This window comes from Balaenoptera ricei, chromosome 10, assembly GCF_028023285.1.
Source record: "Balaenoptera ricei isolate mBalRic1 chromosome 10, mBalRic1.hap2, whole genome shotgun sequence".
Classification (NCBI taxonomy): Eukaryota; Metazoa; Chordata; class Mammalia; order Artiodactyla; family Balaenopteridae; genus Balaenoptera; species Balaenoptera ricei.
The window spans coordinates 80,743,928-80,771,496 of record NC_082648.1 but is presented as its reverse complement, the minus strand read 5'-3'; the positions used below and the strand labels follow the sequence as shown (position 1 = coordinate 80,771,496).

The 27,569-nt window shown below is 38.6% G+C and overlaps 2 protein-coding genes across 2 annotated transcripts in view; both read left to right on the top strand.

Annotated features, from left to right (window-relative positions):
* TMCC3 (transmembrane and coiled-coil domain family 3) overlaps positions 1–27,569 on the top strand; it is a 439,356-nt gene that overhangs the window by 53,528 nt on the left and 358,259 nt on the right. The window lies entirely within an intron of this gene.
* NDUFA12 (NADH:ubiquinone oxidoreductase subunit A12) lies at positions 416–27,297 on the top strand. The gene is made up of 4 exons (XM_059934746.1): positions 416–591; positions 1,375–1,457; positions 4,276–4,363; positions 27,021–27,297. The coding sequence occupies exons 1-4, from the start codon at positions 506–508 to the stop codon at positions 27,199–27,201; spliced, it is 438 nt and encodes a 145-aa protein (XP_059790729.1). The 5' UTR covers positions 416–505; the 3' UTR covers positions 27,202–27,297.

Sequence of the window (27,569 nt, the reverse complement as noted above, 5' to 3'; positions counted from 1 at the left end):
TTTTCTATTCCTCCTCCTCCTCAGTCGCCTACCACAACGCTAGTGTCGAATGTGCCTACTTCCGAATGTGCAATATCATTTCGTGCTTAATGTTGAATTCCTTAATGGTATCTTGTTTCTAAAGAATCTTGGCTCTAGAAAGGATTTTTGGAGTAGTCAGGCAATCACTTTAGATAAGAAAACTGAGGTCCCCAAAGGAGGAACCTTCACCTGGGAAAGCCTAGTTTAGGTGAGCTTTCCACTACATGTCCAGCCTTCTAAATGCAATCTCTGAAAACTTTGCTTCGGAGGGAAACCAACCAACCGCACCTTTTCTGGAAAGCGGGAAGAGGCCTGACGGGGGAGCTGCAGACCCGCGCGCTCCAGACCCGCGCATGCGCAAAACCACCTCCGCGTGCCGCGCGTGCGTGGGAACCTTCTGTGGTCGGCGCCCTGCAGCTGAGTGGCAGCTTCCCCCCGGGGGGTTTTCCGCAGTGCGCCGGAGAGGCGGGGCCTGCGGGACAAGATGGAGCTGCTGCAGGTCCTGAAGCGCGGGCTGCAGCAGGTCCGCGGCCACGGCGGCCTCCGCGGCTATCTACGGGTTTTCTTCAGGTAAGCGGCCAGAGCCATGCTCTTGGCCTCTGGGGCTGGACTTGTGCTGGCTGGTTTCTTGGAAAGTGGCCCGGGCTTGGGTCACCTTGGAGAATCCGCAGCTCTTCTCAAGGACAGTCTTTGCCCGCTTCCCCCGGGCCGAAGTCTCTGTCCGGGGGCCTCCCGGAGACAGGACCAAAGCCGGCTCTAGAGACAGAGCCATGACGCGGAGGCGAGAGCATATGGGCTGCACCCCTGCTCTGCTTCCTGGAGAGCAGTGAGCATTGCCAAACACTCACTGCGTGACCTTGGGAAAGTTTTGTTTTCCTCCTTCGCTGGCCTTCACTTGCCTTCCCTGTACTGTAAGGAGTTGAGCGAGGTGCTCACAGTGAAATACTTGAGCTTCCAGATTTCCTGAAGTTTTTTTGCTAACTCCATTGCCTCATGGCCTAGGGATAGTAGATAAAAGTAGTCTTGTAATTTGACGATATTGCATCTATCTATTTAGTGTACTTTAGGCACATCAGTTAGGTCAGTTTCTCTTTTCTTGTGCTGTAATGGCACTAGGACAACAAGGGCAGGGATTCTAGAGCTCTTACCTGAAAGCTGATTCTCTGACAATGAGTGGCCATGAACCTGGGGATGAACGCTAGAAGTATACAACCAGTGACCATACCCAGCACCTCCTCATTTTTCTAGCTGGCACAGCTGCCTATGTTTGTGAAAGTTGGTATTCTCACTTTACGTGTGTGTTGTGAACAAAGAATCTTCCTAAAATGTCTGTTTTCTTTTGGACATTCCCAGGGCAAATGATGTGAGGGTTGGCACATTAGTGGGGGAAGACAAATATGGAAACAAATACTATGAAGACAACAAGCAGTTTTTTGGTGAGTTCAGTATTTTTTGGTATAAATAATGGGAATGAGATTGGGATTTGATTTGACTTTGTTTTCTTTAATGTACAAGGAACTTTTACAAAGTACTTGTAAAAGGATGAAGAACTCAGTAGAAAAAAGAAAAAGATAATTCACAGGAAAAGAAAACTAAATGAACAACAAAGGCATGAAAACGTGCTCATCTTCACTCTTTTTTAAATTTTATTTATTTATTTATTTATTTTTGGCTGTGTTGGGTCTTCGTTTCCGTGCGAGGGCTTTCTCTAGTTGCGGCAAGCGGGGGCCACTCTTCATCGCGGTGCGCGGGCCCTCACTATCGCGGCCTCTCTTGTTGCGGAGCACAAGCTCCAGACGCGCAGGCTCAGTAGTTGTGGCTCACGGGCCTAGTTGCTCCGCGGCATGTGGGATCTTCCCAGACCAGGGCTTGAACCCGTGTCCCCTGCACTGGCAGGCAGATTCTCAACCACTGTGCCACCAGGGAAGCCCTTCACTCTTTTTTTTAAAAAAGAATACATTATTTAAAAAAAAATTTTTTTTTATTGAAATATAGTTGATTTACAATGTTGTGTTAGTTTCAGGTGTACAGCAAAGTGATTCACTTTTTTTATTCCTTTTTTTTACATTCTCTTCCATTATAGGTTATTACAACATATTGAGTATAGTTATCTATGCTATACAGTAGGTCCTTTTTGGTTATCTATTTTATATATAATAGTGTGTATATTGTAATTACAGACTCCTGATTTATCCCTCTCATCCTCACTTGTAATTACAGAAATGTAGCTCAAAAAACAGTGTTATCTTTTTTCACCTATCAAATTTTGAAGTATTTGCCAATCTGATAAATTCCAACTGGGGAAATGCCATAAGAATATGTGGGTTAACGCAGTCCTTTTGGAGGACAGTTGGTAAATTTTGTTAAAATTTACATTGCACATATCTTTTCTCCCAACAGTTCTAGGAATTCACCTCAAATATTCTTGCAAAACAAAGACACCCATTGCAGCATTGTTTTAGTAGTAAATTCTAGAAGCCATATTAGTTGTGCATCAATTGGATACTGATGAATTACACATTTTTTAGAATACTTTGTTGTGTAGAAAGATATCAAAGATATGTGTAACATGAAAAACTCTAGTTGCAGAACAATGTTTGATATCCTCACAGGGAGAAAATATATGCTTTTTTAAAAAATAAATTTATTTGTTTATTTATTTTTGGCTGCTTTGGGTCTTCGTTGCTGTGTGCAGGCTTTCTCTAGTTGCGGCGAGTGGGGGCTACTCTTTGTTGCGGTGCACGGGCTTCTCACTGCAGTGGCTTCTCTTGTTGCAGAGCACGGGCTCTAGCCACGTGGGCTTCAGTAGTTGTAGCACGTGGGCTCAGTAGTTGTGGCTCCCGGGCTCTAGAGCGCAGGCTCAGTAGTTGTGGCACACGAGCTTAGTTGTTCCTCAACATGTGGAATCTTCTCTGACCAGGGCTCGAACCCATGTCCCCTGCATTGACAGGCGGATTCTCAACCACTGAGCCACCAGAGAAGTCCTAATCATCCACTTTTTTTTTTTTTTTAATAGTATTTCACGTGCTTTTTTTTTTTTTTTTTAAATTATTATTTATTTATTTATTTATTTTTTGGCTGTGTTGGGTCTTCGTTTCTGTGCGAGGGCTTCCTCTAGCTGCGGCAAGCGGGGGCCACTCTTCATCGCAGTGCACGGGCCTCTCACTATCGCGGCCTCTCCTGTTGCGGAGCACAGGCTCCAGACGCGCAGGCTCAGCAATTGTGGCTCACGGGCCCAGCCGCTCCGCGGCATGTGGGATCTTCCCAGACCAGGGCTCGAACCCGTGTCCCCTGCATTGGCAGGCAGATTCTCAACCACTGCGCCACCTGGGAAGCCCCATCCACTTTTAATAGATAAAGAGATTGAGTCTCATAAAACTTGCCTAATATACACTGATAATAAGTGACAGTCTTGTGTAGTGCAGGGAACTCTACTCAGTACTCTGTAATGGCCTGTATGGGAAAAGAATCTAAAAAAGAGTGGATATATGTATAAGTGATTCACTTTGTTGTACACCTGAAACTAACACAACATTAAATCAACTATACCACAATAAAAATTAAAAAAAAAAAAAGTGACAGTCTTCATTAAAATCCATGTCTTTGCCTAACAGTTTTCTAAATTGTGGTTATGCTCTCAACTATTTCACAGAAATCTTTTAAAGAATGCAGCGTGCTGTTTTGATAACATGAGCTGTTCTACTTATCTAACAATCATATATAGTGTTTGCTTATTATGTAATAATTACCAGTTTCCGAAAGGATATCTGGTGGTTGTTTAAAAATATTTATATGGAAACATATAATTCAAGTGTGATTGCTGTGAATACATTTCTCCTGCCCCAGTCTTAGGAGGAGCACTTTTCTCCTGAATACCCAGAACAGCTGGAAACATATTCTCTCCCCTTCCCTCTCTGATACCCCCTTGGAGGGGGAGCTGGGGGAGAAGTAAGGGTTCTCCACTGTGAAAGGGCTGAGCCCTACCCACACAGTGAGTCTCAGTCCCCATGCAGGGATTTTGCTGAGGCGGCCACTAGGTTGTTGATAAAAGCTTGCCTACACTTCCTGGAGTTTCCCTTCAGTAATACACCCAGGGCTCTAGTTCTCTAACATTTCTCTTATGTAAGAGCATATAAAAGTCTTTTCTTAATAAAAAAGGTTGTCTTCTTTGATGTTATGCAATTATAATTTTTTGAAAAGGTTGTTTTTATTTCCTCACATCTCTCTAAACTACTTGTTGATCTTTCCATCCAGGCCGTCACCGATGGATTATATATACTACTGAAATGAATGGCAAAAACACATTCTGGGATGTGGATGGAAGCATGGTGCCCCCTGAATGGTGAGCTACATCAACATTTTATTTTATTTCACTTGGCAATATTTGTTTCATTACACAAATATTTGTTGTATATCTATTCTTAAGTTAATCAGTGTTGTTCTGAAAGCATCTGTCCCAATTGCAATGGCTGCATCACTAGTTACCCTAAAACTTAGTACCTTAAAACAACAATAAGTATTTATTTTGTAGTTTTTGTGGGTCAGGAATTCAGACAAGCCACATCAGGGATGGCTTATCTCTGCTCCAGGATGTCTGAGGCTTCAAGTGGAAGACTCAAAGGCTGGATAGTAGAATCATCTTGTTACTGAATTACGTCCTATGGACCCTGATTGAGATGGACACAGCACAAACTTTACTCAGTGGCCAAAGAATGGAGAAGTGGGAACTATGTTCACAGATCAACTTCTCGCCTAGGTGGCAAGAGGGATTTAATTTTGTAGAGTAAAGACAAAGGGAGGAGGAGTGAGGCTAGTGATGGGGAGGCATATGCATTAGTCTACCGGGAAGGGCAGGGCTCCCCCCACCCTCAGGGTGTGGGGTGCCACTCCCTTTTGATCCTTTTTTGGTCTTTAATGTCTGGTCATGGCTGCCAGTAGGTGTGTCATATAATATGCTAATGTAGAAAAAATCAATGTATAATCAGACTCTGGGTCTGTTGGAGGTCAGATTCATTGGCTGGTCCCATCTGGTTCCATCTGGGTTTTTGTTTGTAGCTTCCTTTATTATCTCTGGACCCTTTAACTGAAGGATTTATATTCACTCCTGCTAGAGGCAGAGGTGAGGTGGAGGGGGTGGCAGGTTTTGATCAAGGACACTCCTGCCAGAGGTGGGGGTTGGAGGGTTTGAGCAAAGACCTGCAGCAGCTCTGGCAACAGTCTGAAGGTGTGTTCACTCAGTGTCTGGCAGTTGATGGTGGCTGTTTAGCTGGGGGCATGGCTGGGGTGTTGGATTGGAACACACTCAGGTAGCCTGAGCCTGCTCAGGCAAACGCTCTGAGACAGAGCGCCAGGCAGAAGCCATGTGGCCTTATCTGACTTAGTCTTGGAAATCATCCAGTACTGAGTCCGCATTCCCTTGGTCAAGGCAATTAGAAAACTCCCCCCATGTTCAACCAGAGAGGTTACAGACTATCTCTTGATGGAGGGGTGTCACCAATCATATTATATGTTGGGATATATAATAGTGTGGCTGTCTTTGAGGGAAAACAGTGTGCTGTAGTATCACCTGGCCATAGTGAAGAGAAAGGCTAAAAGAACTCTGGCTCTGATCTTATTTGGCAGTTTGACTTAAAGCATTAATTCCTTAACCTCTCTGGAGCTTGGATTTCTCATCTGTAAATTGAGAGCCCCCAAATTCCTTAGGTCTCTAAAAACTGTGATTTTTAATATGCCTATTTTGAAATGAAATTTTAAATGCTCTTACTTGAATTACCAAATTTTTAATAAACTATTTCAAAGCAAGTATTTATATCTATTTCATAGGTTGTTGGTTGATACACATTTAAACTCTAGAGAGCCTTTCTAGTTGGTCTAGAAAATTTCACAAAAAAAACCTAAAAATAAGTGTCAGGTTAACTGTGATATTTTATTTTGGTTGAACTTGATCATCAGAAATAGTTCTGTGCTCTATTGAGTAGAAACTAGGATAATCTCAGAGTACTCACTTTCATTCTAAAGGCTCAAGTAGAAATCCAGGCATGTAACATAAGTGAGGGAAGTACAGATGTGAGACAGTTGGGGGTATTGGGGACTGTATTGAACTGAAAAGCACATACTCCATCAAAGAGGGCAGCAGCCCTGTTCACTCTCTCCAGTTCCATCAGGTAAGAATTCAGCCAAGGGTTTCTAGATATGATTTTTCAAGAGAAAGTGGAAATCTGTATTTCTTTGTGAGACTTCTTGGTTTTAAATGTTTATTTTAAAGATATTTGTCAGTCTAAATACAGCACTGTCCAATAGCACTTTCCGTGATGATGGAAATGTTCTATACCTGTGCTGTCCAATAGCGTAGCCACCAGCCCCACGTGGCCCAGAGCACTTTGAAATGTGGGTAATGCAACTAGGGAAGTGAATTTATTTTATTTAAATTGAATAGGCTGGGCTTCCCTGGTGGCTCAGTGGTTAAGAATCCACCTGCCAATGCAGGGGACACGGGTTCAAGCCCTGGTCCGGGAAGATCCCACATGCTGCGGAGCAGCTAAGCCCGTGTGCCACAGCTATTGAGCCTGCGCTCTGGAGCCCCCGAGCTGCAACTACTTAGCCCGCGTGCCACAACTACTGAAGCCCGCGCGCCTAGAGCCTGTGCTCTGCAATAAGAGAAGCCTCCGCAATGAGAAGCCCACGCACCGCAACGAAGAGTAGCCCCCACTCGCTGCAACTAGAGAAAGCCCGCGTGCAGCAACGAAGACCCAACGCAGCCAAAAATAAATAAATAAATTAATTAAATCTATAAAAAATTAAAAGGATAAATTGAATAGGCTACTTGATTGGACAGAATAATTTTTTAAAATAATATGTGAGCTAAGCAAAATATGTTTGTAAGATTTCACCTACCTCTGGTCCACTACTTGGACTAATTAGAAGCATTTACTCTTGTCGGTGATGTAGTTTGAAGACCACAGTATTGGATTCTGTCTTTAATAAAACTCATTGGCTCTTAACATGAGAAAGCAGCACTGATGTTACATTTGAGGCTGGATTTTTGTGCTCTTTTTAATGGGAAATAATAACCTGTGGTCTGTTAAAATCTGAGGAGCTGTCTGCCTTCTCAAAGGGGCATTCTGTATATACGTTGGCACTGTTTGAGACCAGGATCTCAAAGTGGAGTGTTGGCTTTAGGAGGCGAGGTATCCTGCTAGTTTTCATTTGTTTGGTTGTTTTGGGGGAAGGGTTGGTCCTAAGAGTGTGTGGAAGGCCTGTGGGCTGTCATGTTCAGATTGATGGCCATCTCCTTCAAAGCACCTATCTAGATTGGGGACTGGGGGAGGGAAAATTATGTGGGCTGAAACACATTTTAAATTATTAAATAGTTAAAAATCTGAAATGATAAAAGTACTATGCAGCCAAGCAAGTCCTTTTATATATAAGATCTGAGATCACATAAAAAAAAGAAGCTGAAAGCTGTAGAAGAAGATAACATCACCTGCTGGGGTGATACCTGAGGGCAGTTGAGGATACAAAGCTGAGTTTCTTTGTGGAGTGGAGCCTCCTAAGGTCTGAGTACCTTTGATGACCCTTGCTTGTAAGGGAAGCTTAAAGGCTTGTGATGAGTCTTTGTAGGGAGAAGTGGTTCGGATAAGCTCAGCTGTTTGTTTCTCAGAACCCCCTTTGCTGAGTGAGTGCAATACATTGTAGAATTCTAACCTTACCTTTGATTTGATCCATGAATACATTTGAAGTTGGGTTGATTTATCTTTTATTAGAGAGCCAGGTATTATCTTACATAGAGAGTAATGAATTACAAATACAATTTGTCATCTTTATTCATTTACATAATTATTGTGTACCTACCAGGTGCCAAGAACTATTTTGGGCACTGGGGATACAACAGTGAGTAAAACAAAGTCCTTGCTCTCATGAGGGGAAGCAGAAAAACAAATATGTTATATATTTTAGGCAACAGTAAATGCAAGGAATTCATAAAGGGATAAAGAGCAGTGGCTTTCTCTTTTAGGGGAGGTGGCTGTTTTATACAGGCGTTAAGGAAGGCTTCTTTTGAGGGAGTGACATTTGAAGAGGGGAGGGGGGGGGTGTGATGAAGAGCTCCAGGCAGCAGAAACCACCGGTGCAAAAGTCCTGTGTGTTTGAGATGTATTGCTTGTATTCATAGAACAGCAATATGGCCAGTTTGGCTGGAATGGAATGAGTGAGGCGAAGATGTCAGGAAATGAGGTAGGAGAAATAGCTAGGGCTTTCAATAGCTACATCTACATGTAGATCTTGTAAACCATGGGTAGATCCGTTGGCTTTTTTTTCTAAGGTTCTCTGGAAGTCACTGGAAGGTTAGGTAGGATGTGATCTGTTTTACAATTTTTTAAAAATTGGGAAAAATCCCAAACTTTTTGAAAAGTTACAAGTATTTGAATCATTTCAGAGTTGCGAAAATGATGTCATATCATGGCTGAATACTTTAGAGTGTAATTCCTACAGCCAAGGACATTCTTCTACGTTACCACAATATAACTATCGAAGTTAGGAAATTAACAGTGATGCACCAATGCTGTCTAATCGTCAGACCCTCTTCAAGTTTCATCACTTGTCCCAGCAATGTCTTTTATAGCAAGGGAATCTGGTCATGCATTTTATGTGGACCTCATTTCTCTCTAGCTTCTTTCACCCTGGTTTGGTTCCTCAGCTTTTCCTTGATTTTTATGATCTTAACACTTGGGAAAATTACAGGCCAGTTGTGTTGTAGAATGTCCCTCGGTATAGATTTGTCCAGTGTTTCCTCATGACTAGATGGAGGCTATGCATCTTTGGCAGGAATGTCACAGAAGCAGTGTCAGATTCTTGTTGCATTCTATTAAATGCCATCTAGTTTTGATTTGTCTCATTACTGAACATTTCTATCACTTGATTAGGGCGTGTGTGCCAGATTTCTCCATTCTAAAGTTACTCATTTTCCCTTTACAATTAATTAGCATTTTGTGGGGAGACACTTTGAGGTTATGCAACTATCCAGTTACTCGTCAAACTTTATTTATATCAATATGAACTGTCATTTTAATCAATGTGTTGTAATCCATTACTATAATTCGTTATTTTATTGCTCAAATTGAACTCAGTTTGATCAGTGGGAACCTGTTCAGTCTGCATTTGGGGTCCTTTTGAAATATCCCCCTCACTCTTGGAGCACTTTCTTGCTTTCTGACAAAAGGTGTTCTAGGTTCATCTTATATTTTCCCTGCCCCACCCATGAAAACAGCCATTTCTCTGAGGACCCCTGTGTTTATTTTCTTACTTGCTGTTTTTCAGTAGAGAATAGTATTTAGAAACTAATATCTGAGTGCAAGGTATGCTCATTGCTGTTGGGGCATCTCAGTGGACAAGCTCAAATGGCTGTAATGATTGTGTGTGTGTGTGTACATTTCTATTTCTATATCTCTCATTTTCACCTTATATATTGAAAACCATACGTTGACAGCAATGCCACTGAATCCAGTCCAATACCGCAGGTTATGTTCTAGTTTTCTCCCTTTCTGTATATGTATCTGTTTCTCTTTTATTTAATAGAGTTACTTATTTGATGAATTCCACTGTAGGTAACAAAGTTCCCATTGCTGCCTTCCCACCTCCCCACCACTGGCCTCCCTTCTTACCTCACTTTGCCTCCAACACCCCACATCAGCTTGCCACCCCCCTCACCCCATGTGGATGCCCTCCTCTCCCCATTCAGGCTCTGTCACCTTACTGGGCTGTTGCCACACTCATCATCTCCACCCCCCATGCCAAGCAAAGACAGATGCCTACCTTGATTGCCCCCACCTAATGGCTCTTGGACTCTGATTTAAATGTTTAAAGCATCCCTGTGATTGCTGTGAATAGAGGAAGGGAGCCTTGTGGAAGTAGGCTGATTACTTAGGGAACTATTTATGTAGTTGTCTGGGCCAGCTCCATCCAGAGATGAAGGAAGTTGGATAAGGTGTCAGTAATGTAGGTTGTGAGATTTGGAATTGTATCAGTTGTCTACTACTGTGTAACAGATTTTTTAAATTTAGTTTAAAACAATAAACATTATCTCACCATTTCTGTGGGTAAGGAATTTGAGTACAGCTTAGCTGGATGCCTCTGGCTTAGAATCTCACAAGGCTACAAAGAAGATATCATCTGGGGCTGCAGTCATCTCAAGGTTTGAATTTGGAAGGATCCACTGCCAGACTCATTCACATGTCTGTAGACAGACCTCAGAAAACTTGCTTCCGAGAACACTCATGTGGGCCTCTCCACAAGGCCACCTCATGACATGACAGCTGGCTTTCCCAGAGTTACAATCTGAGAGCGAATGACAGAGAGCACCCTAGATGGAAGCCACAGTCTTTTTAAACTTAATCTCAGAAGTGACATCCCACGCTGCTGCTGTATTCTGTTTGTTAGAAGTGAGTCAGTAAATCTAGCCCATACTCGAGAGGGGATTACACAAGGGTGTGAACACCAGGAGGATGTGGTCATTGGAGGCCATCTTAGAGGCTGCCTACCACAGGGACATATTTTGAAGTAAGATGGACTCAACAGGATTTGCTGATGGTTTGGATTTTGAGAGAAGAGGGTAACTTCAATGTTTTGGGCCTGAACTATTTGTGGCACATTTACTGAGAAGAGGAAGAGCAGGCAGGATGGGGGAAGCAGAATGGAAGGGGTAATCAAGAGTTCTCTACGAGATGCCTGTTAGACAACCAAGTGAACATGGTGGGTAGACAGTTGAAAACACTAGTCCAGAGGTCAGAATAGAGGTTGGTGCTAGAGATAGGACTTGAAATGAGATTTCACCTAGTATAGTATGCAGTTTTCGTAAATCATGGGTAAAAGGTTTGAGAGAATCTGATCTTCGGTTAAATGTTACCCTGGAAACCAGATGAGATTGTATCAATCATATTGCTGGATAAAACTGATTCCTGACTGGTAAACTGCATCTAGATTGAGAGGATTTATAAATGCCTGATGAGTTAGCTATGTTTGGGCTTCCCTGTCTTGCTGCTCTTAGAACTAGCTTGTCCCTTGTGGCAATGGCAATCCTGAAGCCATGCCCATGGAGTTGTTGTTAGTAGAGATGTTAGCTTTTGTGGACATGAAGCTTTTAAGTCAGGGCAGCTCCTGCACCTGCCTGATGTGGCTCTCATCTCCCTTGAGCCTGTGCTGTGTCATCTAGGGAGTCAAAGAAAATAGCTCCTGGGTGGCTAGGTGGGCTGTCACCTGCATGAACTACTGCAAAGGCTCCCAGTGAGAGGAACACCTGATGCTTCCCAGTTGGCAAGCTGTGGTTCCTGTCCTCTGTCCTTCTGAGTTTTCTGGTGCCCAGTGTGGCCTATGATGGTCTTTGAGTCTGTTCAGTAGCTACGTAGTCTTACCTGGGGAAGGCTTTCTCTTCAGAGCCATCAGTGTTTTTGGTAGAACCAGGGAATATCTTTAATGAACTTCTGTGGCTCACTTAACGTTCCCTGATCTTGTGGGAACATTAGAAATCTTGTGCGTTTGTCTGTTTTGTCTCAAGGCTTTCATTTTCTTTGAATGTGTCAGCAGTCGGTAAGGTAAGGCTGTTAGGTCTACCAATAGATAAACAAAAAGTATTCATGGTGGTGCAAACGTCTGGGATGGGCAGGGGAGCTACACAAACCTTGAAAATAAAAAATTAAAAAAAATTATTGCCTAGAACCTAGCACAGCACCCAGCTTACATGTAGTTCATTCCATTAAATGAATATTTATTGAGCACCCCACTATGTGTCAGGCACTGATGGGTTTGTATATTCATAGTAGTGAACAAAATATATGATCCTCTCTTGGAGTTTATAGTCACTTTAATGATACTAGCTGGTAGACTAATACTATACTATAACTTAGTGTCTGTTATTTTTCTTTGTTACAGTCCCTTCCTTTTCTTCATTTATGGGGTCAGCAATGAGATTTTAATTTCTTCTTATTTAAACTTGATTGAATAGAATACTCAAAGTATTTCAGTAGATTACAAGTACTGTTTTATACCACTTTTGATTGTCCTTAATTTTTAAGTTAGCTAATTGCTACCATCTATACAGTAATGCTCAATAATCTTTATTTTCATTTTTATGGTAGTAAACCAAGTAAGTAATCAGTATCTACATGAAATTTGACAAGATAAAATGTTGTTGAATACCGGTAGAAAGGTAGAAAGTTTGGGCTATTTTTTGCATAGTAGTATAAAATTACTGTTTTCACTTACATTAGGAGAAACAAAGTTTTTTGTGTATGTGGTTTGAAGTATTGGAACTCTGAAATCCTTTGAACCAAGTTAAAAAAGAAAAAAACCATGGCTTGCCTGGATTTTTCTTTACTGTGTATGTACTTTTTTCCCACTTGGTGGCACCTTCTGTTCATTTTAAGTAATATGTCTTTCCTTCCTCCGTGTAGTGCACTAGTCTCTCCTCATATATTAATTTTTCTTATTAAAATTAATGTTTAAATTACTCAAGTAATACATAAGTACTTTTAAAAAAAATTATAGCATATGTTAAAAAGTTTTTGCTTTTTTTTATGGAACTTAATTTTGCCCTTGAAGATTTTTCCAGTGCCATGGTGACATTGGTAACAGTTTTTCTCTTGTAGGGTTAATTTATTTAGGATACTTAACATCGTTGTGGTCAGCTTTTTTTCAGTTGACAATATGTTCTAGAAGCCTTGTAGAGAAGTAAGGTGGCAGATGAGGAGGATTACTTGGAGGTGACAGAGAAGAATCAAGGATGATTCTTAGGTTTGGGGCTTGAGAGGTTGGGTAGATGGTGGTACCATTCATTCAGATGGGAAGACTGGGAGAAGGGTAGGTTGTGAGGGTGGAGGGTAGGAATCAGAAGCTTCTTTTTTGGATGTACTAAGTTTGAAATAACCTGTCGGAAATCCAAATGAACAGTTGTGTTAAGTAAACAGCAGGATAGATAAATCTGGAGCTTAGGACAGAGGTCAATCCAGCAAAGAAGAATAAGATGTAGCTACTAGCAAAGTAAGAAGGAAAGCAAGAGAGGTTAGCATTTCAACAAACATGGAAAGTCTAACTGTATTGATGTTTGCTGAGAGGTTAAGTAAGATAAGGACAGAGAAGTGTCCACATTTGGCAATATGAACTTCATTGAATCTAAATGGAATCTGTTCTTGAAAAAAATGTGGAGAGATCAGAAAAGTTTAAAAGAATCTGTCAGGGGGCAGGGATAATCCATATACACCCCAAAGAGGCAACCACTGTCACCATTTGGCATATTTCCTTTAGTCCTTTTAAATAAATTTTTGTGTAGTTGTTGTGTTCATAATCAGTCAGTTTTATTTTCTGTTTTTTCTGTAGATAATATAAGCAAGCTTCCATGCTATTACAACAGTCCTTATAATCATCATTAAAATATTTTTTCTGATTATAAAAATGTACAATTGTTATAGAAAACTTGGAAAATCCAGAGAAATACAAGGTACAAACAAAAATAAACTCTAATTCCTTGGCCAAGGAATAAGCACTGTTAACATTTTGTTCACTGATTCAACAAATACCTGAGTGTCTGCTTTTGAGTAGAGAAGGAATGTTTTTAAAGGTTCACAGTGTGGAGAACAGGTTGTAGTTCATTGGTCACACCTTCTTTAGAAGAAGGTTTGTGATTAGAAATAACTATATATAGATATATGTGTGTATACATATGTATTTCTTTATTATACACAATATTTTGTTTCTCTTCCCCCTCCCGTCATTTAATATATCACAATGTTTTCCCCATTTCACTTAATATTCTACTTGTCAGTTTGAGTGTTTTAGTATCTTAGGGGCTTTGTCTATAGACAGGATTAATGGCAGTTTGGGTTTAAAATGAATATTCTATTTACTATAGCTGCAAATTTTAAAACATAGTTGTTCTTAAGCTTTGAGGTTCTATTTATAAATAGGATAACAAGATTAGTAAATTGAATATTTTTGCAGAAAGATAAAGAACAATCATATTCTCTTGTTCTTTGGTGAATGTTTGATAAACTTTTAATGGAAAGGATTAAATTCTCCTAAAGAGTTATCTCCATTTGCAAGTTTAGTTAATTACATCCATTTAAGCATTTTAGGGCACATTTATAAATGTAATACATTTGATTTTTTAAATATCTTCAAATGCCCAGTGTAGGTAGATTAATGAACCTATCAAGCAAAATGTCCCTAAGCCCTTAAATGACTCTTGTTTATGCAAGCCAAAAATTTAAGGGTCCTCCTCAACTCTTTCTCTAATAACCAGCCTATCAGCATGTTCTTTCTGCTTTACTTTCTGAATATATCCCATGCCTGATATACCTATGGCTGTTACCCCAGTCCAAACCACAATAATCTCTTGCCTGGACTTCTACAAGTGCCCAACTGGTTTGCTTACATTCTTACAATACGCCAGTATTCCCAACATACTAAGTGATTAGGGTGATGATTTTAAAATGTAACTCGGATCCCATCAGACCTCTGCTCAGAACTCTCCACTGGCTTTCCATCATGGTGAGAGTTAAAATTCCAACTCCTTACATGGTCTGCAAGGAGTTGGAATGTGATCCTGGCCCTTCCAGGTCTGCGTACACTGCCCTGTTCACTGCCCTGCTAACTTTTGACTTATGAGCCATATTGGTCTCCTGGCTTTTCCTGGAGCGGTGAGCACACTCCCACCTCAGTCACTTTGCACTGGCTGTTTCCCCGGGTGTGGCGCGGCTCACGCTCCTCAGACGGCCTAGCTAAAAGAGCCCTGTCCTCCTCTCACACTGTGTCCCCTTGCCCTGCTCTAGTTCTTTCCTTGGTAGCACTTACCTCTGCCTGGCATTTTATTGCGTAGTATTTACTTTATTGTTTTTCCAACTACCATACTTCTTGATGGTAAGAACTTTGTTCGCTGTTGTGTTGCTAATGCCTAAACCAGTGTCTAGCACGTGGTAGTTGCTCAGTAAATATTTGTTGAGTGAAAGGGGACATACTGTTTTACTTGAAACAACTTTTATTTTGCTTTTTGGCTACAGTAATTTTATTTGCTTCTGGTAGCTGATCCAAAAATGGTATGTCTTGTCACTTCTTTTATAGCTTTTGTATGAATTTGAAGCTCATATTTACCTCTAAATTCCACTCTAACTTCAACCTGTCCTTTTTAATACCTTGTCCCACTAAATTGTATCTTATAGCCTTTTAAAATATTATTTTCCTAAATAAATTGCCATCTCTCAATGCCAGAGAATATTGTCTTCTTCCTCTTGATGTATCTGCTTAATCTATCCTTTTTCAGGTAGTAGGTGTTGTGTAAAATACTCTGAACTGAATTAAAATGAGTGTTACTCAGTACAATGTGTTGCAAGCTTCTTTTCAAAATAGATCCTTCCTAATGTTTATTTTCTGCTCCGGAAAATCAGAATATTAAGAGGCTATGTTCTAAGAAACTATAAACTGCATGTTTAAGTAGATATTCCTGTATTACAGAATGTTACTTTATAACCTTTCTCTGTTAAAATGTGCTAATTATAAGCAGAAGACAAGATTGTTTTGATTTTTAAAATTCAGCTTTTGTTTAACACATTTCATTTACTATGCAGTGCTTCTGATTCTAACATTTTACAAAGATGAGTTGTTGGAAAATTTTATACCTGGAGTGTGGAAATAAACTATGTATTACTTTTGGTGAACAAGGAACTACTCTTTTTTTTTTTTTCTATGTAATGTCTGAAACATTTATATTAACATATTTCCATACAAATAACCCAATGAAAGTTTAGTATTAGTTGTTTTGTTTGTTTGTTGTTTTATACTGCAGGTTCTTATTAGGCATCAATTTTATACACATCAGTGTATAAATGTCAATCCCAATCGCCCAATTCAGCACACCACCATCCCCACCCCACCGCAGTTTTCCCCCCTTGGTGTCCATATGTCCATTCTCTACATCTGTGTCTCAACTTCTGCCCTGCAAACCGGCTCATCTGTACCATTTTTCTAGGTTCCACATACATGCATTAATATACGATATTTGTTTTTCTCTTTCTGACTTACTTCACTCTGTATGACAGTCTCTAGATCCATCCACTTCTCAACAAATGACTCAATTTCGTTCCTTTTTATGGCTGAGTAATATTCCATTGTATATATGTACCACATCTTCTTTATCCATTCGTCTGTTGATGGGCATTTAGGTTGCTTCCATGACCTGGCTATTGTAAATAGTGCTGCAATGAACATTCGGGTGCATGTGTCTTTTTGAATTACGGTTTTCTCTGGGTATATGCCCAGTAATGGGATTGCTGGGTCATATGGTAATTCTATTTTTAGTTTTTTAAGGAACCTCCATATTGTTCTCCATAGTGGCTGTATCAATTTACATTCCCACCAACAGTGCAAGAGGGTTCCCTTTTCTCCACACCCTCTCCAGCATTTGTTGTTTGTTGATTTTCTGATGATGCCCATTCTAACAGGAGTGAGGTGATACCTCATTGTAGTTTTGATTTGCATGTCTCTAATAATTAGTGATGTTGAGCATCTTTTCATGTGCTTCGTGGCCATCTGTATGTCTTCTTTGGAGAAATGTCTATTTAGGTCTTCTGCCCATTTTTGGATTGGGGTGTTTGTTTCTTTAATATTGAGCTGAATGAGCTGTTTATATATTTTGGAGATTAATCCTTTGTCCGTTGATTCGTTTGCAAATATTTTCTCCCATTCTGAGGGTTGTCTTTTGGTCTTGTTTATGGTTTCCTTTGCTGTGCAAAAGCTTTGAAGTTTCATTAGGTCCCATTTGTTTATTTTTGTTTTTATTTCCATTACTCTAGGAGGTGGATCAAAAAAGATCTTGTTGTGATTTATGTCAAAGAGTGTTCTTCCTATGTTTTCCTCTAAGAGTTTTATAGTGTCCAGTCTTACATTTAGGTCTCTAATCCATTTTGAGTTTATTTTTGTGTATGGTGTTAGGGAGTATTCTAATTTCATTCTTTTACATGTAGCTGTCCAGTTTTCCCAGCACCACTTATTGAAGAGACTGTCTTTTCTCCATTGTATATCTTTGCCTCCTTTGTCATAGATTAGTTGACCATAGGTGCGTGGGTTAATCTCTGGGCTTTCTATCTTGTTCCATTGATCTATGTTTCTGTTTTTGTGCCAGTACCATATTGCCTTGATTACTGTAGCTTTGTAGTATAGTCTGAAGTCAGGGGGTTTGATTCCTCCAGCTCCATTTTTTTGCCTCAAGACTGCTTTGGCTATTCGGGGTCTTTTGTGTCTCCATACAAATTTTAAGATGATTTGTTCTAGCTCCGTAAAAAATGCCATTGGTAATTTGATAGGGATTGCATTGAATCTGTAGATTGCTTTGGGTAGTATAGTCATTTTCACAATGTTGATTCTTCCAATCCAAGAACATGGTATAGCTCTCCATCTGTTGGTATCATCTTTAATTTCTTTCATCCGTGTCTTATAGTTTTCTGCATACAGGTCTTTTGTCTCCCTAGGTAGGTTTATTCCTAGGTATTTTATTCTTTTTGTTGCAGTGGTAAATGGGAGTGCTTCCATAATTTCTCTTTCAGATTTTTCATCATTAGTGTATAGGAATGCAAGAGATTTCTGTGCATTAATTTTGTATCCTGCAACTTTACCATATTCATTAATTAGCTCCAGCAGTTTTCTGGTGGCAGTTTTAGGATTCTCTATGTATAGTATCATGTCATCCGCAAACAGTGACAGTTTTACTTCTTCTTTTCCAATTTGTATTCCTTTTATTTCTTTTTCTTCTCTGATTGCCGTGGCTAGGACTTCCGGAACTATGTTGAATAATAGTGGTGAGAGTGGACATCCTTGTCTCGTTCCTGATCTTAGAGGAAATGCTTTCAGTTTTTCACCATTGAGAATGATGTTTGCTGTGGGTTTGTCATATATGGCCTTTATTATGTTGAGGTAGGTTCCCTCTATGCCCACTTTCTGGAGAGTTTTTATCAGAAATGGGTGTTGAATTTTGTCAAAAGCTTTTTCTGCATCTATTGAGATGATCATATGGTTTTTCTTCTTCAATTTGTTAATATGGTGTATCACATTGATTGATTTGCGTATATTGAAGAATCCTTGCATCCCTGGGATAAATCCCACTTGATCGTGGTGTATGATCCTTTTAATGTGTTGTTGGATTCTGTTTGCTAGTATTTTGTTGAGGATTTTTGCATTTGTATTCATCAGTGATATTGGTCTGTAATTTTCTTTTTTTGTAGTGTCTTTGTCTGGTTTTGGTATCAGGGTGATGGTGGCCTCATAGAATGAGTTTGGGAGTGTTCCTTCCTCTGCAATTTTTTGGAAGAGTTTGAGAAGGATGGGTGTTAGCTCTTCTCTAAATGTTTGATAGAATTCACCTGTGAAGCCATCTGGTCCTGGACTTTTGTTTGTTGGAAGATTTTTAATCACAGTTTCAATTTCATTACTTGTGATTGGTCTGTTCATATTTTCTGTTTCTTCCTGGTTCAGTCTTGGAAGGTTATACCTTTCTAAAAATTTGTCCATTTCTTCCAGGTTGTCCATTTTATTGGCATAAAGTTGCTTGTAGTAGTCTCTTAGGATGCTTTGTATTTCTGCAGTGTCTGTTGTAACTTCTCCTTTTTCATTTCTGATTTTATTGATTTGAGTCCTCTCCCTCTTTTTCTTGATGAGTCTGGCTAATGGCTTATCAATTTTGTTTATCTTCTCAAAGAACCAACTTTTAGTTTTATTGATCTTTGCTATTGTTTTCTTTGTTTCTATTTCATTTATTTCTGCTCTGATCTTTATGATTTCTTTCCTTCTGCTAACTTTGGGTTTTGTTTGTTCTTCTTTCTCTAGTTTCTTTAGGTGTAAGGTTAGATTGTTTACTTGAGATTTTTCTTGTTTCTTTAGGTAGGCTTGTATAGCTATAAACTTCCCTCTTAGAACTGCTTTCGCTGCATCCCATAGGTTTTTTTTGGGTCGTCGTGTTTTCATTGTCATTTGTCTCTAGGTATTTTTTTATTTCCTCTTTGATTTCTTCAGTGATCTCTTGGTTATTTAGTAACGTATTGTTTAGCCTCCATGTGTTTGTCTTTTTTACGTTTTTTTCCTTGTAATTCATTTCTAATCTCATAGCGTTGTGGTCAGAAAAGGTGCTTGATATGATTTCAATTTTCTTAAATTTACTGAGGCTTGATTTGTGGCCCAATATGTGATCTGTCCTGGAGAATGTTCCGTGTGCTCTTGAGAAGAACGTGTAATCTGCTGTTTTTGGATGGAATGTCCTATATATATCAATTAAATCTATCTGGTCTATTGTGTCATTTAAAGCTTCTGTTTCCTTATTTATTTTCATTTTGGATGATCTGTCCATTGGTGTAAGTGAGGTGTTAAAGTCCCCCACTATGATTGTGTTACTGTCAATTTCCTCTTTTATAGCTGTTAGTAGTTGCCTTATGTATTGAGGTGATCCTATGTTGGGTGCATATATATTTATAATTGTTATATCTTCTTCTTGGATTGATCCCTTGATCATTATGTAGTGTCCTTCCTTGTCTCTTGTAACATTCCTTATTTTAAAGTCTATTTTATCTGATATGAGTATAGCTACTCCAGCTTTCTTTTGATTGCCATTTGCATGGAATATCTTTTTCCATCCCCTCACTTTCAGTCTGTATGTGTCCCTAGGTCTAAAGTGGGTCTCTTGTAGACAGCATATATATGGGTCTTGTTTTTGTATCCATTCAGCCAGTCTGTGTCTTTTGGTTGGGGCATTTAATCCATTCACGTTTAAGGTAATTATCGATATGTATGTTCCTATGACCATTTTCTTAATTGTTTTGGGTTTGTTTTTGTAGGTCCTTTTCTTCTCTTGTGTTTCCCACTTAGAGAAGTTCCTTTAGCATTTGTTGTAGAGCTGGTTTGGTGGTGCTGAATTCTCTTAGCTTTTGCTTGTCTGTAAAGCTTTTGATTTCTCCATCAAATCTAAATGAGATCCTTGCCGGGTAGAGTAATCTTGGTTGTAGGTTCTTCTCTTTCATCACTTTAAGTATATCATGCCACTCCCTTCTGGCTTGCAGAGTTTCTGCTGAGAAATCAGCTGTTAACCTTATGGGAGTTCCCTTGTATGTTATTTGTCGTTTTTCCCTTGCTGCTTTCAATAATTTTTCTTTGTTTTTAATTTTTGCCAGTTTGATTACTATGTGTCTCGGCGTGTTTCTCCTTGGGTTTATCCTGTATGGGACTCTCTGCACTTCCTGGACTTGGGTGGCTATTTCCTTTCCCATGTTAGGGAAGTTTTCGACTATAATCTCTTCAAATATTTTCTCTGATCCTTTCTCTCTCTCTTCACCTTCTGGGACCCCTATAATGCGAATGTTGTTGCATTTAATGTTGTCCCAGAGGTCTCTTAAGCTGTCTTCATTTCTTTTCATTCTTTTTTCTTTAGTCTGTTCCGCAGCAGTGAATTCCACCATTCTGTCTTCCAGGTCACTTATCCGTTCTTCTGCCTCAGTTATTCTGCTATTGATTCCTTGTAGTGTAGTTTTCATTTCAGTTATTGTATTGGTCATCTCTGTTTGTTTGTTCTTTAATTCTTCTAGGTCTTTGTTAATCATTTCTTGCATCTTCTCAATCTTTGCCTCCATTCTTATTCCGAGGTCCTGGATCATCTTCACTATCATTATTCTGTATTCTTTTTCTGGAAGGTTGCCTATCTCCACTTCATTTAGTTGTTTTTCTGGGGTTTTTTCTTTTCCTTCATCTGGTACATAGCCTCTGCCTTTTCATCTTGTCTATCTTTCTGTAACTGGTTTTTGGTCCACAGGCTGCAGGATTGTAGTTTTCCTTGCTTCTGCTGTCTGCCCTCCGGTGGTTGAGGCTATCTAACAGGCTTGATGGGAGGCTCTCAAGGAACTACTCTTGATTCCAATTTCCAGAATAAATCTGTATTGTGTTCACAGGTTAGCAATGTATTGGGTTGGCCAAAAAGTTCGTTTGGGTTTTTCCACAAGATGTTATATATATAATATATGCTAGAGATAGTCATGTAGAAAATTTTGAGGTTTCTAGATTTAAAAAAACAGTTTGAACCTTTTCTATGTAACTGTAGTGAATGATGTTTGTGCGGTGGAATTGACGTAGGAAGAATTTCCATTAAGGTAGACTGAGAGAAACAGTCTATCTGCTACTAAAACATTTAGTACTTTAAAGAGAGTGATTTTTTTTTTTAAGTGATGGCTTAAAGTGGGATGAAATGAGGTTAGAAGTAGAAGAACCTACTTACAGTCTCAAATAAATGACAGATGAATTGAGCAGGATTTTAAAACCATCTCTAGTTGTTTCGAATTAGAAGGATTTTTCTTTCTAATAGCTTTGTTTTATCTTACAAAGTAGTACATGTTTATTACAGAAAATTCAGAAAATAACAAAGCAAATAAAAGTAACCTATTATCCTACCACACCAAGATAAACTACTGTTAATATTTTGATATATATTCTTTCCATCTCCTCTTTTCCTATGCATATATATCCCTTGTTTTTGTTTTTAATGTTAAGTGGGTTACTTTTTGAAGAAGTAGCCCAGTTTTGAATCCTAGCGTCACTATCATGGGCAAGTTATTTAGACTCTCGGTGCTCTAGTTTCCTCATTTATTAAATTGGGATAATAACATCTGTCTCATAGAGTTAAGAATTAAATGAGTTAGTATTTGTAAAGTGTTTAGAACAGTGCCTATGACTTATAAATGCTATTTAGTATCATTAAGTAAATTGAGTAAATAACCTGCTTTTTAAGCTTAACATATGGTGAGCATTTTCTCAAGTCATAAAATATTCTCTAACATAATATTTAATGAGGCTTTAATATTCTGTCATGTGGATGTGCCCTGAGTTATTTAAGTATTCCCTATATTATTCTTGGTTTTGTTCTTTCCATGTTTTCACTGTTATATATAAAGCTTTGGTCAGCATCCTTGTATGTAAGCATGTTCCCACACATCCTTATTTCCTTATGGCAGATTCCTACAAGTAAAATTGCTGCATCCAGAAGTGTACATGTTTTATAAGTGTTTGGTACCTACTGCCAAATTACCTTCAATTTAGATTCTCAGGGTAAATACATTCAATTTACATTCTCAGGGTAAATACATTCAGCTGTATATGAGTTTGATTTCTCTGTAACTTCACAAATACTGGGTATTATTATTATTTGTTAAAATCTTTGCCAGTTTAGCAAGTAAAAAATTATATCTTATTTTCATTTGTATTTCCTTGATTAAACTTCTTTTTTGTTGTTTGCCATTTGTACTTTTTCTTTTTATGACTTATCTTTTAACATCTTTTATCTATTTTTCTATTGGATGTTTGACTTTTTCTTTCTGATTTGTAATGATAGATGAACTACTTTTCTGTATGTTACAAATATTTCCCTGTTTCTTTTATTTTTTAATCTTGTTTTCAGAGTTTTAGGACATAACACTTCAATTTTTATGTAGTAAAATTACCATTTTTTTCTTTATGGCTTTGGCCTTTGATATTAAGCTTAGAAATGGTCCTTCATATTCTATAAATATCAGTATATCTTATGAATATAAATATTCACACATTTGTATCAGTGCACTATTAATCTATCAGCAATCTATCCTGATATATGGCTGGGGAAACCTAATAATTTTTTTCAACAAAATTAATTATCCTAGCATAATTTGTTGAGAAATGTTTACTTTCCCCAATGATTTGAAATGCCAACCTTACCTTATATATCCTTTAGTCTGGGGGATTTTTTTCTGTTTTATTATTGTACTTTTGTACCAAAATCTTGGTACAAAATTTTTGTGCCAATTTTTATACCATTCTAATGTTTGTGACTTTAATGTCTGGTAATACTGGCCTTCCTGATTGTTGTGAGTTTTCAGAATGTTCTTAAGATAGACTTGCAGCTGATCCTTAGAATTATAATTGTCAAGCCCTATTGAGATTTTGATTCAGATTGCATTTAATTAAAAAGAATAATTACTGAGCTAACAAAGTTTGAGTTGACTATCTTGTAATGAACTGTCTTTGGTTTTTATTGCATTAAATGTATCAATCTTATCCTGTGGTTAGATGGATCTCAGGATTTTGACAGACTTAAGTGCTATCATAATCCCAACCAGTTTTCATCTATTAATTGTAATTAAGGTCCTGATCAAAATGTTCTCTTCAGCCATTGGGAAACTGTGTTCAAGCCTCAGTGTGTAACATACATGCTGTGGGACCTTGGGAAAGTCATTTCAATTCTGTTTCCACAATTTTAAAATATGAAATACTTAGTATTAAATAATACTAGTGATATGACTGATAATAATACTAGTGATATGACTGAGTGATATGCATGAGAATGTTTCATAAACTAAAGTGGGATGGAGTAATAATAGTTTTAGTATAATGAATATTTTTACCTCAAAAAACAACCTGGAGCGGGTTTTTTTTTTTAGTCATATTTTTTGAAAAATTGAAAAATCTTTAGTATTTCTTGGCTCAGTAATGTTAAGTGAAAACATCTGAAACATGAACATAGGAGCCAGCCTTGATTCCCAAAATTAATAATGTATATTATCCAAGGAAAAGATTCAAAACTGCCTATATTTTTGTTGTTGGTTGTTATTTGTTAATGTTTTATTTCTGGAAATTTTCTGAAAGGGAAAATTAAACTTTTATCTTTGTTATTAATATCCATCTTAAAGACTGTTTTCATTTGCAGTGATTTTTTATTTTTTATTCTTAAATTTTTATTTATTTATTTATTTAGTTTTGGCTGTGTTAAGTCTTCGTTGCTGCACGCAGGCTTTCTCTAGTTGTGGTGAGCAGGGGGCTACTCTTTGTTGTGGTGCACGGGCTTCTCATTGTTGTGGCTTCTCTTGTTACAGAGCACGGGCTCTAGGTGTGCGGGCTTCAGTAGTTGTGGCACGCGGGCTCAGTAGTTGTGGCTCGTGGGCTCTAGAGCGCAGGCTCAGTAGTTGTGGTGTATGGGCTTAGTTGCTCCGCGGCATGTGGGATCTTCCCGGACCGGGGATCCAACCCATGTCCCCTGCATTTGCAGGCGGATTCTTAACCACTGTGCCACCAGGGAAGTCCCTACAGTGATTTTTTAAAATCTATTTTATACGGTATATATTTTTATTTCTTAAATTTCCTATTAGGCTGTTTAATTCTTTCTTCACAAATAAATCCCTCCATTTTGTACTTTGAATGGCTGACAACCTCAAACTTAAGTGAAGTAGTATATTTTCAAAGAAGGGGAAAGTGTTCTTTTCCTCTTCCTTTCCACACTTTTTCCTCATATACAACTGAGAATTGGATCGACCACTTATAGGATTTATTTACATTTGAGTAGTGTTGTAATTGTGATTTAATATCTTTGTTATTAAAGATATTTTGAGGACTTCCCTGGTGGCGCAGTGGTTAAGAATCCGCCTACCAATGCAGGGGACACGGGTTCGAGCCCCGGTCCGGGAAGATCCCACATGCCGCAGACCAACTAGGCCCATGCGCCACAACTACTGAGCCTGCACTCTAGAGCCCGTGAGCCACAACTACTGAAGCCCGCATGCCGCAGCTACTGAAGCCCACGTGCCTAGAGCCCGTGCTCCTCAACAAGAGAAGCAACAAGAAGCCCTCATACTGCAACAAATACCCAACGCAGCCAAAAATAAATAAATTAATTTAAAAAAAAAAGATATTTTGACACACTTGAATATATTTGAGTACTGAGTTTTTTCCAAAGTGTAATGTATTTTCATTATATTTATCTCTTTTGTATTTATAACTTTTTGCCTTTCTGCCAGTCTCCTTATTTGTAGTCTCACTGACTTTATCATCAAGTTTAAGTAATTTTATATTTTGTCCTGTAAGATAATAACAGTGATATAAAATTGAAGTGGGTCTGATGCTAGCTCAACACAGTTTTCTAGACAATACTCTTAGTCCATTAGCATCTTTAATTAATTGGAAGAAAAATGACCCAGATGAAAACCTGTTTTGCAAAAACTCTTTGGTGTGGAAATCTAAAAGATATTATTTCTTTAGGCTTTATTTAATAATATAACAGAATGGTTATATTAGCCTAGCATACTATAAACATTTTCTTATTTTATAGTTTCTTATTCTAACATAATGAGAATAAATTGCTGTTCAGTCATTCCCTGACTCTAGCCAGTAGCCTTACTGGATGAACATTTTCACATTTTATATGTTGGTGGTAAAAAATTTCTTTTAGTTTTCTTTCTTTCTTTCTTTCTTTTTTTTTGGCCATGTCATGCAGCTTGCAGGATCTTAGTTCCCCAACCAGGTATTGAACCCAGGCAATGAAAACACTGAGTCCTAACCACTGGACCACCAGAGAATTTCCCCTCTTTTAGTTTTCTTGAACATTTTCTATTTCTCCATGAGCTCTCAGTTAAGCAACTAAATAGGCATATAAAAGCTTTGGACTGTGGTTCCTTAAATATTTTAACTTTCAGGAGTCTCGATGGCAATTATTTGAATAAAAATCTTCTTTAGTTACTTAAGCTGACTCAAATGGCAAAAGTTAAATATTTCTGCCGTGCCTTAACTTACACAAAGCCCCTTGATAAATAAGAGCCTTGGTTTTGACAGCTAATCCCGCCTTCGAGTAGCTCGTGGAGCCTGTCTCACCACCACTGTCTCACTAGGTTTCAGAGCTCATGTTAATAGTTGTTTATTGGTCCAGGTTACTTTCACTAATCCACAGTTTCCTTTGGAGTATGTAAGAGAGAAACCAGCCCAGTGTGTACGGACTTCTTCATTCTTTATTGTGTTAGCTCATCATGATATAATTATCTTTAGACACAAATATAGCAACAGTAATAATATTTTATCTCTTTTCTCATAGGTCTTAGCCAATTACCTGGCTATATCTATCAATTACTGTTAGCAAATATTCTTAAACTTACGTAGCATCATAAATTTTTCTCATTAGCTTTAGTCTTAGTTCTTTTACTGAAACTTCCTCCACTTGCCCCTTCCTCTGTAGCTGGGCAATCTTCCACCCCCCTTTTTTTTTCTTGGAGCTGCAATTCTGTGCCTGTCACCTCATTCCCTTTTCCCATAGGGTCATCTTTGTCTTGTGAGCTCTGAGTCTTGTTATGAATTCTCTCTCCCCTTCCTTTCCCATAGAAATTCAGCTTGGCTTTCTGCTAAGTTCTACTCTTTGTCTCTTGGACTTTGATTCTTTCTTTTCTCTGTTATTAGAGAGACAGTTCTCTATACTCCAAGGAAACGCCTAGCTTTCTCCTTTAGGCCAGATTTCTGGCACCTCCAAGCAAACATCTTTTGACGAACACTTGAAGCTGAAACACTCATGAACTTTGGGCTGTGATTTAATAATTTTATTATAACAGACTGTATGTCCTCCAGTGTTCGGACTTAAGTTTGGATTTAAGATGCATGCAGAGACCCTCTTCTTCAGCAGGAGCCTCATGGGTTTCAAACTAGAGCTTCATGAACCAGAGCATCCTGAGCATACTGAAATTCCAGAATCAGCCTCTAGCATCTAATAGTAATACTGTACGTCATCAGTTCTAAAATACATTTTTATACGTAAAATTAGGATACATGTTATAATCAATAGCGTCAGTTTAGTTAGCAGCATTTTTTCTTTCTTAGAGATAACAAAATAATGGTGTATCTTAAAATTGATGGTGTCCTAGATTTGATGAAATACAATAATTATAACAGCAATAGCTAACATTTGTTGAGTACCTACTATGCACAAGAATTTTTCTAGGTGCTTTATGTGTATTGTCTCATTTAATCCTTACACCATTCTTAGTAAGAATGTTCAGATGAAAAAACCCAGGCGTAGAAAAGTTCAGCTAGTTAGTGATGGAGCTGAGATTTGAGCTCAAGCAACACAGTAGCTCGAGAACTGCTCTCTTAACCCTCGTCCCACTACACTATGCTGCCTCTTCATAACTGTCTTTTTTTCCCTCTTTAAGGCATCGTTGGCTTCACTCTATGACTGATGATCCTCCAACAACAAAACCACCTATTGCTCGTAAATTCATTTGGACAAACCATAAATTCAACGTGAGTGGCACTCCACAACAATACGTACCTTATTCCACCACTAGAAAGAAGATTGAGGAGTGGGTCCCACCTTCAACACCTTACAAGTAAAGACAACGAAAAACAATTTACATGTAAAATATGGGGCTTTTCCTGTAATTGTACTTCTGCTGCTTACTGTTAACTTGATTAAAGTTATTTGATTAAGCAATGTCTGTTGTGCTTTTTTGCCCTTAACTTTGTCATTTGTCAACTGCAAAATAGAAGCTTACAAACATGGGAAATTGAAGTAGACTTCTGTTGGGGGGCTACGTCATTTACATTTCCCTCTTGCCTGCGTGGTTGTGTCTGTGCTTCAGCTCTGCCGTGCTGCCACAGCTGATTGATAGGGGAAGACCTAACGCTGAGCTGAGCCAGATTTTCCCATGGGAATTTGAAACTTGAATGGAGAGACAGAGGGGCTGAGACATCAGAGTTGG

Coding starts and splice junctions, on each gene's coding strand:
- NDUFA12 (XM_059934746.1), top strand. CDS start 506: ATGGAGCTGCTGCAGGTCCTGAAGCGCGGGCTGCAGCAGGTCCGCGGC. Junction 1,458..4,275: donor AGACAACAAGCAGTTTTTTG/GTGAGTTCAGTA, acceptor CTTTCCATCCAG/GCCGTCACCGATGGATTATA. Junction 4,364..27,020: donor AGCATGGTGCCCCCTGAATG/GTGAGCTACATC, acceptor TCCCTCTTTAAG/GCATCGTTGGCTTCACTCTA.